Below are 12899 nucleotides of genomic sequence, written 5' to 3' on the forward strand. Positions count from 1 at the left end.
CTCCCTACCCCCCTCCTCTCCCCTCTACCCCCCCCCCCCTCTACCCCCCTCTCCCCTACCCCATCCTCTCCTCTCTACCCCCCCTCCTCTCCCCTCTACCCCTCCCCCCTCCCCCCTCCCCCCTCCCCCTCTCCCCCCTACCCCCCTCCCCCCTCCCCCCTCCCCCTACCCCCCCTCCCCTCTACCCCCTCCTCTCCCCTCTTTACCCCCCCCCTCCTCTCCCCTCTACCCCCCCTCCTCTCCCTCTACCCCCCTCCCCTCCCCTTTACCCCCCCTCCCCTCCCCTCTACCCCCCCCCCCCCTCCCCTCCCCCCTCCCCCCTCCCCTCCCCTCTCCCCCCCTCCCCCCTCCTCCCCTCCCCTCCCCTCTACCCCCCTCCTCCTCCCCCTCCCCTACCCCCCCTACCCCCTCCCTCCCCTCTACTCCCCCCCCCCTCTCCCCCCTCTACCCCCTCCCCTCCCCCCCTACCCCCCCCCCCCCCCCCCCCCCCCCCCCCCCCCCCCCCCCCCCCCCCCCCCCCCCCCCCCCCCCCCCCCCCCCCCCCCCCCCCCCCCCCCCCCCCCCCCCCCCCTCCCCTCCCCCCCCCCTCTACCCCCCTCCCCTCCCCTCTCCTCTCTCTACCCCCTCCTACCCCCTCCACTCCCCCTCTACCCCCCCTCTACCCCCCTCCTCTCCCCTCTACCCCCCCTCTACCCCCTCTCCCCCCTCCTCTACCCTCTACCCCCCCCCCTCCCCTCTACCCCCCTACTCTCCCCTCTACCCCCCTCCCCTCCCCTCTACCCCCCTCCACTCCCCTCTACCCCCCTCCTCTACCCCCCCCCCCCTCCCCTCTAACCCCCCCCCTCCCCTCTACCCCCTCCCCCCCCCATCACCCCTCCTATCTACCCCCTCCCCTGCCCTCCCCCCTCTCTACACCCCTCTATCTCCTCCCAGACCAGACCCCTCCCCTCGACCCCCCTTCACTGCCCTCCCCTGTTTCCCTCCCTCCTCTATTTTCTAGCCCCTCCCCCTCAGCTGTCACTTGTGGGCGGAGCACCAAGGCAAATTCCTTGTATGAGAACACACTTGGCCAATAAACTGATTCATTCATGGATTAGGACAGGTTTAGGTTTGCCCCGCAGTGACGTAATCCCCCCCAGCCCGATGCCCCGCAGTGACGTAATCCCCCAGCCCGATGCCCCGCAGTGACGTAATCCCCCCCCCCCAGCCCGACGCCCCGCAGTGACGCATGGAAAGATGCGCGCAGACGCAGACTCAAACCTTTGCCCCGCAGTGACGTAACCGTCCAGCCCGGTGCCCCGCAATGACGCATACAAGATGCGAGCCGCGCAGACGCAGCCCGTTGCCCCGCAGTGACGTAATCCCCCCTAGCGTGAAAGACGCGTGCCGCGCAGACGCAGACTCACAAACCCGTTGCCCCGCAGTGACGTAGCCCGACAGCCCGGTGCCCCGCAATGACGTGCGAGAACAAACCCCGCCCCCCTTCCCGACAGTCCCGACACTTTGAGTCCGAGGCGGGAAGGTGAAGGCGGCGAAAATGGCGGCGGCTGCTTGTTGTTGTCAGGTCGGGCGGCGAGCGGGGCCTTCACGTCGCCGGGCCCGGGCCTGGGCCCAGCCCTAACCCCAGCCCCAGCCCCGGGAGTGGGAGTGACGGACACTCGAGCCCCGGGCCTGGCGGTGACTCTGACCCCGGGCCTGGCGGTGACTCTGACCCCGGGCCTGGCGGTGACTCTGACCCCGGGCCTGGGCCCAGCCCTAACCCCAGCCCCGGGAGTGGGAGTGACGGACACTCGAGCCCCGGGCCTGGCGGTGACTCTGACCCCGGGCCTGGCGGTGACTCTGACCCCGGGCCTGGGCGGTGACTCTGACCCCGGGCCTGGCGGTGACTCTGACCCCGGGCCTGGCCGCACTATCTCGGGCTCCGGCGGGGACGGTGACGGTGGCGGCCCCCGGGCCCGCTACCGCGAGTGTATGCGGGCAGCAAAGCAACAGGCCCGGGCCGGGGAGCTGCGGGAAGCGCTGGCCCTTGTAGCCGAGGCAGAGGAGCTGTGCCCGGGGCAGCGGCGGGCGGCCAGGCTGCGGGAGGCGCTGGAGGAGGCGGCAGCCGGGCAGGAGGAGGAGGATGAGGAGGGGGATGAGGAGGACGAGTGGGCCCCGGTGCCGGGCTGCAGCCTCCGCCTCTACCGGCCTCTCCTGGAGCGGCTGCTGCCCCACCAGAGCCGCGGCGTCGCCTTCCTCCACCGACTCTTCACCGAGCGCCGCGGCGGCGGCATCTTGGCCGATGACATGGGCCTCGGCAAAACCGTGCAGCTCCTCGCCTTCCTCTCCGGCATGTTCGACGCCGGCCTGGTGGCCCACTGCCTGATCATCATGCCCGCCTCCCTGCTCGCCACATGGCTGGCAGAGTTCACAGCCTGGACCCCCGGCATCAGAGTCAGGGTGGGTGGGTGGGGGAGAGAGAGGGGGGGGGGGGGGGGAGAGAGAGGGAGGGGAGGTGAGTGGAGAGAGGGGGGAGAGGGAGGGGAGAGGGAGGGTGGGGGAGATGGGGAGGGAGAGAGAGGGGGGGTGAGGGGGGGGGGAGGGGGAGGGAGGGGGGGTGGGGGGGGGGGAGGGGGGGGGGGAGGGGGGGAGGGGGGGGGGGGGGGGGGGGAGGGGGGGGAGAAGGGGGTGAGAGAGAGGGGAGAGAGGGGAGAGAGAGGGTGGGGGTGGGGTAGAGAGGAGTGGGGGGGGGTGGGGAGAGGGGGAGAGGGGGGGAGAGGGGGGGGGAGAGAGGGAGGGGTGGGTGGGGTAGAGAGGGGTGGGGGGAGGGGAGAGAGAGAGGGGGGTGGGGGGGGGTAGAGAGGGAGGGGTGGGGGAGGAGAGGGGGGTGAGGGGGGGGGGGGGGGGGGGGAGAGTGAGGGGGGTGGGTGAGGGAGGGGTGGGGGGGAGGAGAGAGGGAGGGGTGGGGGGGGGGAGAAAGGTAGGGGTGGGGGAGGGTGGAAGAGGGAGGAGTGGGTGGGGGGGGGGGAGAGAGAGAGGGGGGGGGGGGGAGGTGGTGGAAGTGGAAGTTGAAGGGGGTCTCTCTCTCTTTCAAGAGTCAAGAGAGTTTTATTGTCACGTGTCCCAGATAGGACAATGAAATTCTTACTTGCTGCAGCAAAACAGAATATGTAAACAGAATACATAGCATAGAAAATAGGTGCAGGAGTAGAGGCCATTCGGCCCTTCGAGCCTGCACCGCCATTCAATATGATCATGGCTGATCATCCAACTCAGTATCCCGTACCTGCCTTCTCTCCATACCCCCTGATCCCTTTAGCCACAAGGGCCACATCTAACTCCCTCTTAAATATAGCCAATGAACTGTGTGGCCTCAACTACCTTCGGCGGCAGAGAATTCCACTGATTCACCATTCTCTGTGTGAAAAAGATTTTCCTCATCTCAGTCCTAAAAGATTTCCCCCTTATCCTTAAACTGTGACCCGTTGTTCTGGACTTCCCCAACATCGGGAACAATCTTCCTGCATCTAGCCTGTCCAACCCCTTGAGAATTTTGAAATTCTTACTTGCTGCAGCACAACAGAATATGTAAACAGAATACATAACGGGAGATCTATATCTATCTATCTCTCTATCTCTATCTCTCTCTGTCTGCAGCCTTCCACGGTTCGAAGGCGGAGCGTAGCCGTAACCTGTTGCGGGTTCAGCGCAAGGGGGGCGTGGTGATCACCACCTACCAGCTGATCATCTACAACCTGGAGGAGCTGTCTCAGTTGGACGGTCAGCGCTTCGACTGGGATTACCTGGTGCTGGACGAGGCGCACAAGATCAAAGGGCACCTGAGCAAGACCACCAAGCATGTCAACGCCCTCCCGGCCAAGAACCGGGTGCTGCTGACGGGGACACCGGTGCAGAACAACCTGCAGGAGATGTGGACCCTGTTTGACTTTGCCTGCCAGGGCTCGCTGCTGGGGCCCCTGAAGGACTTCAAGCTCCTCTACGAGGCGCCCATCACTCGGGCAAGAGAGAAAGACACCTCGCCGGCAGAGAAGGCCCTGGGTCTCCGAATCTCGGAGAGCCTGATGGCACTGATCCAGCCCTACTTCCTGCGCAGGACCAAAGAGGGGGTGCAGAAGCCCGAGGAAGGGGGGGAGAGGCCTCCAGCGACGGAGAGCGAGACCCCCGACCTACTGGCTCTGAGCAGGAAGAGCGACCTGATCGTCTGGGTCCACCTGAACGGGGTGCAGGAGGAGATCTACCGCAAGTTTGTGTCGTCCGACATCATCCAGGAGCTGCTGCAGACCAAGCAGTCACCTCTGGTGCAGCTGAACAACCTGAAGAAGCTGTGCGACCACCCGCGGCTCCTGTCCAAGCGGCTGTGGGAGGAGCTGGAACTGGGCGGAGGGGGGGAGTACGAGGTGGGCCGAGTCCCGGTCGAGCAGCTGGTGAGCGAGTCGGGCAAGCTGCTCTTCCTGCTGGGCCTGCTGGAGAAGCTGAGGGAGGAGGGACACTGCACCCTGGTCTTCTCCCAGTCCCGGAGGATGCTGGACATCATCCAGAGGGTGCTGGTGGCCAGGGGCTTCCGCCTGGCGCGCATGGACGGCACGGTGACTCTGGCCGACCGGCAGAAGGTGGTGGAGAAGTTCCAGCGGGGCGGCGGCGGCTGCTCGGTCTTCCTGCTGACCACCCAGGTGGGCGGCGTGGGCCTGACCCTGACTGCGGCCAGCAGGGTGGTGGTGGTGGACCCCAGCTGGAACCCCGCCACCGACGCCCAGGCTGTGGACCGGGCCTACCGCATCGGGCAGACGGCAGACGTGGTCATCTACCGGCTCGTCACTTGCGGCACCGTGGAGGAGAAGATCTACCGGCGGCAAATCTTCAAAGGTCAGCGGTGGTGGTGGGGGGGGGGAGATGGTGGGGGGGGAGGAGAGAGAGGGGGGAGGGGGGGGGGGGGAGGGAGGAGAAGATAGAGGGGGGGAGAGGAGAGGGGGGGAGATAGAGAGGGGGGGGGAGGAGGAGAAGATAGAGGGGGGGGGCAGAGATAGAGAGGGGGGTGGAGGAGAAGATAGGGGGGGGTGGAGGGGAGAGGGGGGGAGGGGAGAGGAGGGGGGGGGGAGATAGAGGGGGGGGAGGAGAAGATAGAGGGGGGGGAGCGGAGAGGAGGGGGGGGGGGGAGATAGAGAGGGGGGGTGGAGGAGGAAGATAGAGGGGGGGGGAGCGAGGGCGGAGAGGGGGGGAGATAGAGAGCAGGAGGGGAGGGGACAGAGTGGGGGGGAATAGATAAGGGGGACGGAGATAGAGAGCGGGGGAGGGATAGAGGGGGGAGTAAGAGGATGGACATGGGGGTGGAGATAGAGGGGAGGGGCGGAGAGAGAGGGGGGGGGGGGGATGAGAGGGGGAAGATAGAGAGGGGAGGGTGGCGGAGAGATAGAGAGGGGGTGTGGAGATAGAGAGGGGGGGAGATAGGGATAGGAGTGGGGGGGGGGTTAGATAAATGGGGGGGAGATAGAGAGCGGAGGGGGGGAGTAAATGGACATGGGGGTGGAGGATAGAGAGGGAGGGGGGGAGGGGGGAGATAGAGAGTGGGGGGGGGGAGGAGATAGAGTGGGGGGTGGAGATAGAGTGGGGGGTGGGAGATAGAGAGGGGGGGGGGGCGGAGATAGAGGGGGGGTAGATGAGAGGAGGGGCGGAGATAGAGAGGGGGGATGGAGAGTTAAAGAGGGAGGGGTGGAGATAGAGAGGGGGGGGAGATAGAGAGGGCAGTGGAGGAGATAGAGAGGGGGGGTGGAGATAGAGAGGGGGGGCGGAGGAGAGATAAGGGGGGGGGAGAGATGGAGGGGGGGGCTGGGGGGGGAACTGAGACAAGAGGAGAGAGAGGGGGTGGGGGAGGAACTGAGACAAGGGGGGAGGTGAGGGGGGGGGTGGTGTGGACAGGGGGGTTGTGCGGACAGTGGGGGGGCGCGGACTGAGACAGGATGGGGGGGGTGGAGATTTGGGGGTGTGGAGGGGGGGGGAGAGGGCATACCCCCGTGGTACCAGTCCCCCCCCCCCCCCCCCCACTGCCACACTAACCCCCCTTCTCCCTCCCTCTGTGTCTCCCAGACTCGCTGATCCGCCAGTCGGTTGGAGAACGCAAGAACCCAATGCGCTACTTCAGCCGCCAGGAGCTGCGGGAGCTGTTTGTGCTGGAGGACCCCATGCGCTCCAGCACGCAGCTGCAGCTGCACTCCATGCACGGGAGCCCGCGGCAGGCCGGCCCCGGGCACAGCCAGCACCTGGCCTTCCTGCGCAGCCTGCCCATGTTCGGGGTGACGGACCACGGGCTGGTCCACGGCCGGGACGGGGCCCCCGACGAAGACGAGGGGGGGGACAGCGACCCCGTGGCGCAGCGCTACATCCAGGAGCGGCTACGCCTGGCGCAGGACCTGGTGGCAGCCGGCACACTGGCGGCAAGAGAACCCGGCACCCTGCCGCCTCCCATCCCACCCGCCCCACGCGGTAAGCTGATCTGCCGTGTCGGTGTAGCGTTTCCCGCGGTTGCAAGGGGAAAGTACCAGGGGAGACAATACACAATAGACAGCAGGTGCAGGAGTAGAGGCCATTCGGCCCTTCGAGCCACCACCGTCATTCAATGTGATCATCCCCAATCAGTACCCCGTTCCTGCCTTCTCCCCATATCCCCTGACTCTCTCTCTCGCTATCTTTAAGAGCCCTATCTAGCTCTCTCTTGAAAGAATTCTCTCCAGAGAGCCGGCCTCCACCGCCCTCTGGGGCAGAGAATTCCACGACGACTCACAACTCTGCTCCTATACTCAAATCCTTTTGCTATGAAAGCTAACATACCATTCGCTTTCTTCACTGCCTGCTGCACCTGCATGCCTACTTTCAATGACTGGTGTACCATGACACCCAGATCTCGTTGCATCTCCCGTTTTCCTAATCGGCCACCATTCAGATAATGGAATCTGTACCCCGTTCCTGCCTTCTCCCCACATCCCCTGACTCCGCTATCTTTAAGAGCCCTATCTAGCTCTCTCTTTAATGTATCCAGAGAACCGGCCTCCACCGCCCTCTGAGGCAGAGAATTCCACAGACTCACAACTCTCTGAGAGAAAAAGTGTTTCCTCGTCTCCGTTCTAAATGGCCGACCCCTTATTCTTAAACTGTGTGTGTGTGTGGCCCCTGGTTCTGGACTCCCTCAACATCGGGAACATGTTTCCTGCCTCTAGTGTGTCCAAACCCTTAACAATCTTATATCTTTCAATAAGGTCTCCTCTCATCCTTCAAAACTCCACGGAGTGTATAAGCCCAGCTGCTCCATTCTCTCTGCATATGACAGTCCCGCCATCCCGGGAATTAACCTTGTAAACCTACGCTGCACTCCCTCTATAGCAAGGAGGGGGTGGTTTGGGTGGGAAGGGACAAATTGACCAGGAACCCACACAGCCACGATCATATTGAATGGCGGTGCTGGCTCGAAGGGCCGAATGGCCCATAGGGGTGGGGTGGCTCGAAGGGCCGAATGGCCCATAGGGGTGGGGTGCATTAATTACTGAGTCACACTCCACACAAACAGACCCTTCAGCCCATCTAGTCCACGTCAACCATTCGCCCGCGATTTCTGCCTCCTCTCCGCATCCTGCCTGCTCAATTGTGAAGCTATGGCTCTCCTCTTTAAAAACACCCACTGACTTGTGGCCTCCACCACCGTCTGTGGCCACGGATTCCACAGATTCACCACCCTCTGACCAAAGAAATTCCTCCTCATTCTAAAAGTACGTCCTTTAAATCTGAGGCTGTGCCCTCTGGTCCTAGACTCTCCCACTAGTGGAAACACCCTCTCCACATCCACTCTATCCAGGCCTTAGCAACGATCGCCGGTTGGCGCGGACAAGAAGGGCCGAAGGGCCTGTTTTTGAGCCCGTTCTCCACAGTGACCAGCTTCTTTCCGGCGGCTGTCACTCTACTAAACAACGTACCTCGGTGACTGCCAATCACCACCCCCCTCCCGGACACTTATTATTTTTTTATTCAAATCGTTTGCTATGTCGCTCTTCAAGGGAGATGCTAAATGCATTTTGTTGTCTCTGTACTGTACACTGACAATGACAATTAAAATTGAATCTGAATCTGTGACCAGCTGCCCGACCGACTGAGTCCCTCCAGCATCTTGCCTCGACAAACCCTCTCCACATGCACTCTATCCGGCCATTCGATTATTGGCCAGGCTTGTCTGAGATCAGCCCTCATCCTCCCTAAACTCCAGGCCCAGCGCCATCGCACGTCGACCCATCGCTCGATACTTTATTGTCACAAGTCACAGTCATCTGGTCCCCATTGTCCCTTCCCCCTCCCTCACGGCAGTGTCCCCACCCCCCATGTCCTCACTTCCACGGGTTTCCATTCTCGTCCATTGGCCAGCGATCGGCCGCGCTGACCTCACCACTACGGCTGCCCGAGCCGACCCGTGCCCCCCCTCCGGACCCTGGGGCTGTCGGCCATGGGCACCGTCCACCGCGGGCTCCTCTGGCCATCGGCGTCTGGGTGATTGAGGTCGGACGGTGATTATCTCCCTGCAGGTCGAGGCCCTGGAAGAGCGATCCCATACATGGATTACAGAGTCACTCAGCCCCCTGCAGACTGGATACAAGTGCCAAGCGACGGGGAGGAGGAAGAGGGAGAGGCTCCCGACCTCAGCGGTAAGTCGGGCACAGGCTTAGTTGTAGAGATGTACAGCATGAATACAGGCCCTTCAGCCCAACCCGCCCTTGCCAGCCCATCTGTACTAAGTCAAGTCAAGAGAGTATATTGTCGTGTGTCCCAGATAGGACAATGAAATTCTTGCTTGCTACAGCACAACACAATATAGTAGACATAAATACAGAACTGTTCACAGTTCAATATACACATAAATAAGCAGATAAAGTGCAATAGGCTGGCACTGTTCAGTTTGTTTGTGGGCGAGGGTAATATCCCGATGGCTGTGGGGAAGCCGCTGTTCCTGAACCTGGATGTAACATAGCCCTTAGGATACATAAGAAGGGTCTGGACCCGAAAACGTCACCCATTGCTTCTCTGCCTGTCCCGCTGAATGACTCCAGCATTTTGTGTCTCGTCCCGTTTACCCCCTGGCGACTTTTATAGCAGGTAACAATGTGATTCCACTTATTTGTGAACAACTAATGATGAACAGATACCGAGAGCGGAACTTGCTATCAAACTGTGGAGGGGACCGGGGGGCACACGCACACACACACACACGCGCGCGCACAGACACACGCGCGCACACACACACACACGCACGCGCGCGCACACACACACACGAGCATACACGCACGCACACACACATATACACGCACGCGCGCACACACATGCACACGCGCGCGCGTGCACACATGTACACATGCGCGCACACGCACGCACATACACATGCACTCGCGCGCGCGCACACACATGTACACACGCTCGCGCACACACACACACACACACACGATAAAGTCAGCAAAGTTCGATCAAGGATAGCAAGAGTGATTGCAGCGAGGTAGATGGGTCATAAGATCATCTGTGATAGGGAGTAAAATTAGGCCATTCGGCCCATCAAGTCCACTCCACCATTCAATCAATACAATACAATACAAATTTTATTTGTCATATGAACCTCGTTGAGGTCCAAATGAAATGTTGTTCATGGTTGAATCACACAATTTTTCACACAGAGAGTGGTGAATCTCTGGAATTCTCTGCCACAGAAGGTAGTTGAGGCCACACAGTTCATTGGCTATATTTAAGAGGGAGTTAGATGTGGCCCTTGTGGCTAAAGGGATCAGGGGGTATGGAGAGAAGGCAGGTACAGGATACTGAGTTGGATGATCAGCCATGATCGTATTGAATTGCGGTGCTGGCTCGAAGGGCCGAATGGCCTCGACTCCTGCACCTATTTTCTATGTTTCTATGATCCATCTCTCCGCCCTAACCCCCATTCTCCTCCCTGCTCCACATAACCTCTGACGCCCACACTAATCAAGAATCTACCTGTCTGCTGCCAAAATATCCACGGACTTGTGGCTTCCACCGCCGTCTGTGACAACGCAGCGGCTGCCTGGTGTCATGGGGCCTGGTCCCCCTCACCCAGGGGGGGGGGGGGGGGGGGAGAGCCACGTGTCCCCTGAGCCCACAGGATGAGGATTAGAGGACTGAGTCCTTATGAAATGTAAATCATGTCTGACGAATCTTATAGAATTTTTCGAGGATGTAACTAGTAGAGTGGATAAGGGAGAACCAGTGGGATGTTTTATCTGTGACTTTCAGAAGGCTTTCGACAAGGTCCCACATAAGAGATTAGTATACAAACTTAAATCCACACGGTATTGGGGGTTCAGTATTGATGTGGATAGAGAATTGGCTGACAGACAGGAAGCAAAGAGTAGGAGTAAACGGGTCCTTTTCACAATGGCAGGCAGTGACTAGTGGGGTACCGCAAGGCTCAGTACTGGAACCCCAGCTATTTACAATATATATCAATGATTTGTACGAGGGAATTGAATGCAATATCTCCAAGTTTGCGGATGACACGAAGCTGGGGGGCAGTGTTAGCTGTGAGGAGGATGCTAGGAGGCTGCAAGGTGACTTGGATAGGCTGGGTGAGTGGGCAAATGCATGGCAGATGCAGTATAATGTGGATAAATGTGATCATATTGAATGGCTGTGCAGGTTTGAAGGGCCAAATAGCCCCGACTCCTGCACCTATTTTCTATGTTTCTATGAGTCACCCAACGCTGCAGGATCTCCTGGTTGCTGTCCACTTTAACTCCCCTACCCATTCCCACACTAACCTTTCTGTCCTGGGCTTTCCCCCATTGCCAGAGAGAGGCCAAACTCCAACTGAAGGAACAGCACCTCGTATTCCACTTGCTACCCACTGCGCAGCGGGTAGAGCTGCTGCCTCACAGCGCCAGGGGCCCGGGTTCCATCTGACAACGGGGTGCTGTCTGTACGGAGTTTGCACGCTCTCCCCGTGACCCGCATGGGTTTTCTCCTCCCACACTCCAAAGACAAGGGGGTTTGTAGGTTAATTGGCTTCAGTAAAATTGTAAATTGTCCCCAGTGTGTGTAGGATAGTGTTAGTGTGCAGGGATTGCTGGCCATCGCGGACTCGGTGGGCCGAAGGGCCTGTTAATGCGCTGTGTAGAGTCGTACAGTGTGGAAACCTTTGCCCCACCTTGCCCATGATGCCAACATGTCATAGAAACATAGACAATAGGTGCCGGAGTAGAGGCCATTCGGCCCTTCGAGCCTGCACCGCCATTCAATGTGATCATGGCTGATCACCCAACTCAGTATCCTGTACCTGCCTTCTCTCCATACCCCCTGATCCCCTTAGCCACAAGGGCCACATCTAACTCCCTCTTAAATATAGCCAATGAACTGTGGCCTCAACTACCCTCTGTGGCAGAGAGTTCCAGAGATTCACCACTCTCTGTGTAAAAAAATGTTTTTCTCATCTCGGTCCTAAAAGATTTCCCCCTTATCCTTAAACTGTGTGACCCCTTGTTCTGGACTTCCCCAACATCGGGAACAATCTTCCTGCATCTAGCCTGTCCAACCCCCATAAGAATTTTGTAAGTTTCTATAAGATCCCCCCTCAATCTTCTAAATTCTAGCGAGTACAAGCCGAGCCTATCCATTCTTTCTTCGTATGAAAGTCCTGACATCCCAGGAATCAGTCTGGTGAACCTTCTCTGTACTCCCTCTATGGCAAGAATGTCCTTCCTCAGATTAGGAGACCAAAACTGTACCCAATACTCCACGTGTGGTCTCGCCAAGACCCTGTACAACTGCAGTAGAACCTCCCTGCTCCTATACTCAAATCCTTTTGCTGTCCCAGCTACACTGGTCCCAGCTTGCCCATGGCCCATACCCCTCCAAACCTGTCCTGTCCGTGTTTATCTCAAAACTAAAACCCAAAGTTATGTGCATTGAATTCTACAATTCCAAATAATCCCCCCTTTTTCATTCTGTGCCGAGGCAGCGTGAAGTGTAGACTGGGTTTAGTTTAGAGATGCAGCACGGAAACAGGCCCTTCGGCCCACCGGGTCCACACTAACCAGCGATCCCCGCAAACTAATGCCCCTGTCCCACTTAGGAAACCTGAACGGAAACCTCTGGAGACTTTGCGCCCCACCCAAGGTTTCTGTGCGGTTCCCGGAGGTTGCCGGAGGTTGCAGGGAGTGGAAGCAGCTATGGAGACTGACAAAAACCTCCGGGAACCGCAGAGAAACCTTGGGTGGGGCGCAAAGCCTCCAGAGGTTTCCATTCAGGTTTCCTAAGTGGGACGGGGGCTTAACACTATCCGACACACACTAGGGACAATTTACAATTATACCAAGCCGATTTAACCTACAAGGTACACAAAATTGCTGGAGAAACTCAGCGGGTGCAGCAGCATCTATGGAGCGAAGGAAATAGGCGACGTTTCGGGCCGAAACCTTCTTCAGACTTTTGTGTACCTTCGATCTTCCAGCATCTGCAGTTCCCTCTTGAACGATTTAACCCACAAACCTGGAGCGTTTGAGGAAACTGGAGCACCCGGAGAAACCCCACGCAGGTCACGGGGAGAACGTGCAAACTCCGCACAGACAGCACCCGTAGTTGGGGGTGGAACCTGGGGTCTCTGGCGCAGTGAGGCAGCAGCCCATCCCTGGAACGTGGATGGGCTGGTTTGTGTGTTGGTCTGGGCTACATACACTGGGTAACTCGGGTATAACCTGGGCACGGTGTGCCAGTCCCGGTCACTCACTGACGGGCGGGTGGGTTTGTCCTTCACAGGTGTGGGTGAGGGAGAGGTCGAGGTGCCTGCTCCAGGCTGGAGAGACCAGCCGGTCGTCGTGGATCTGACGGAGGGGCCAGGAGACGGGGAGACA

General features: G+C 59.7%; 1 protein-coding gene across 1 annotated transcript in view; it reads left to right on the forward strand.

The window, feature by feature from the left end:
• The first annotated feature begins 1744 nt into the window (after positions 1-1744).
• ercc6l (excision repair cross-complementation group 6-like) overlaps positions 1745-12899 on the forward strand; it is a 19645-nt gene continuing 8490 nt past the window's right edge. Inside the window, exons 1-5 of the mRNA XM_055664990.1 lie at positions 1745-2443; positions 3637-4863; positions 6082-6477; positions 8559-8678; positions 12805-12899. The exon at positions 12805-12899 is cut by the window's right edge and continues 19 nt beyond it. Coding sequence (XP_055520965.1) covers positions 1972-2443; positions 3637-4863; positions 6082-6477; positions 8559-8678; positions 12805-12899 — 2310 coding nt within the window. The 5' untranslated portion in view covers positions 1745-1971. The remainder of the gene's footprint in view (positions 2444-3636; positions 4864-6081; positions 6478-8558; positions 8679-12804) is intronic.

This window comes from Leucoraja erinacea, unplaced genomic scaffold (genome assembly GCF_028641065.1).
Source record: "Leucoraja erinacea ecotype New England unplaced genomic scaffold, Leri_hhj_1 Leri_1022S, whole genome shotgun sequence".
Classification (NCBI taxonomy): Eukaryota; Metazoa; Chordata; class Chondrichthyes; order Rajiformes; family Rajidae; genus Leucoraja; species Leucoraja erinaceus.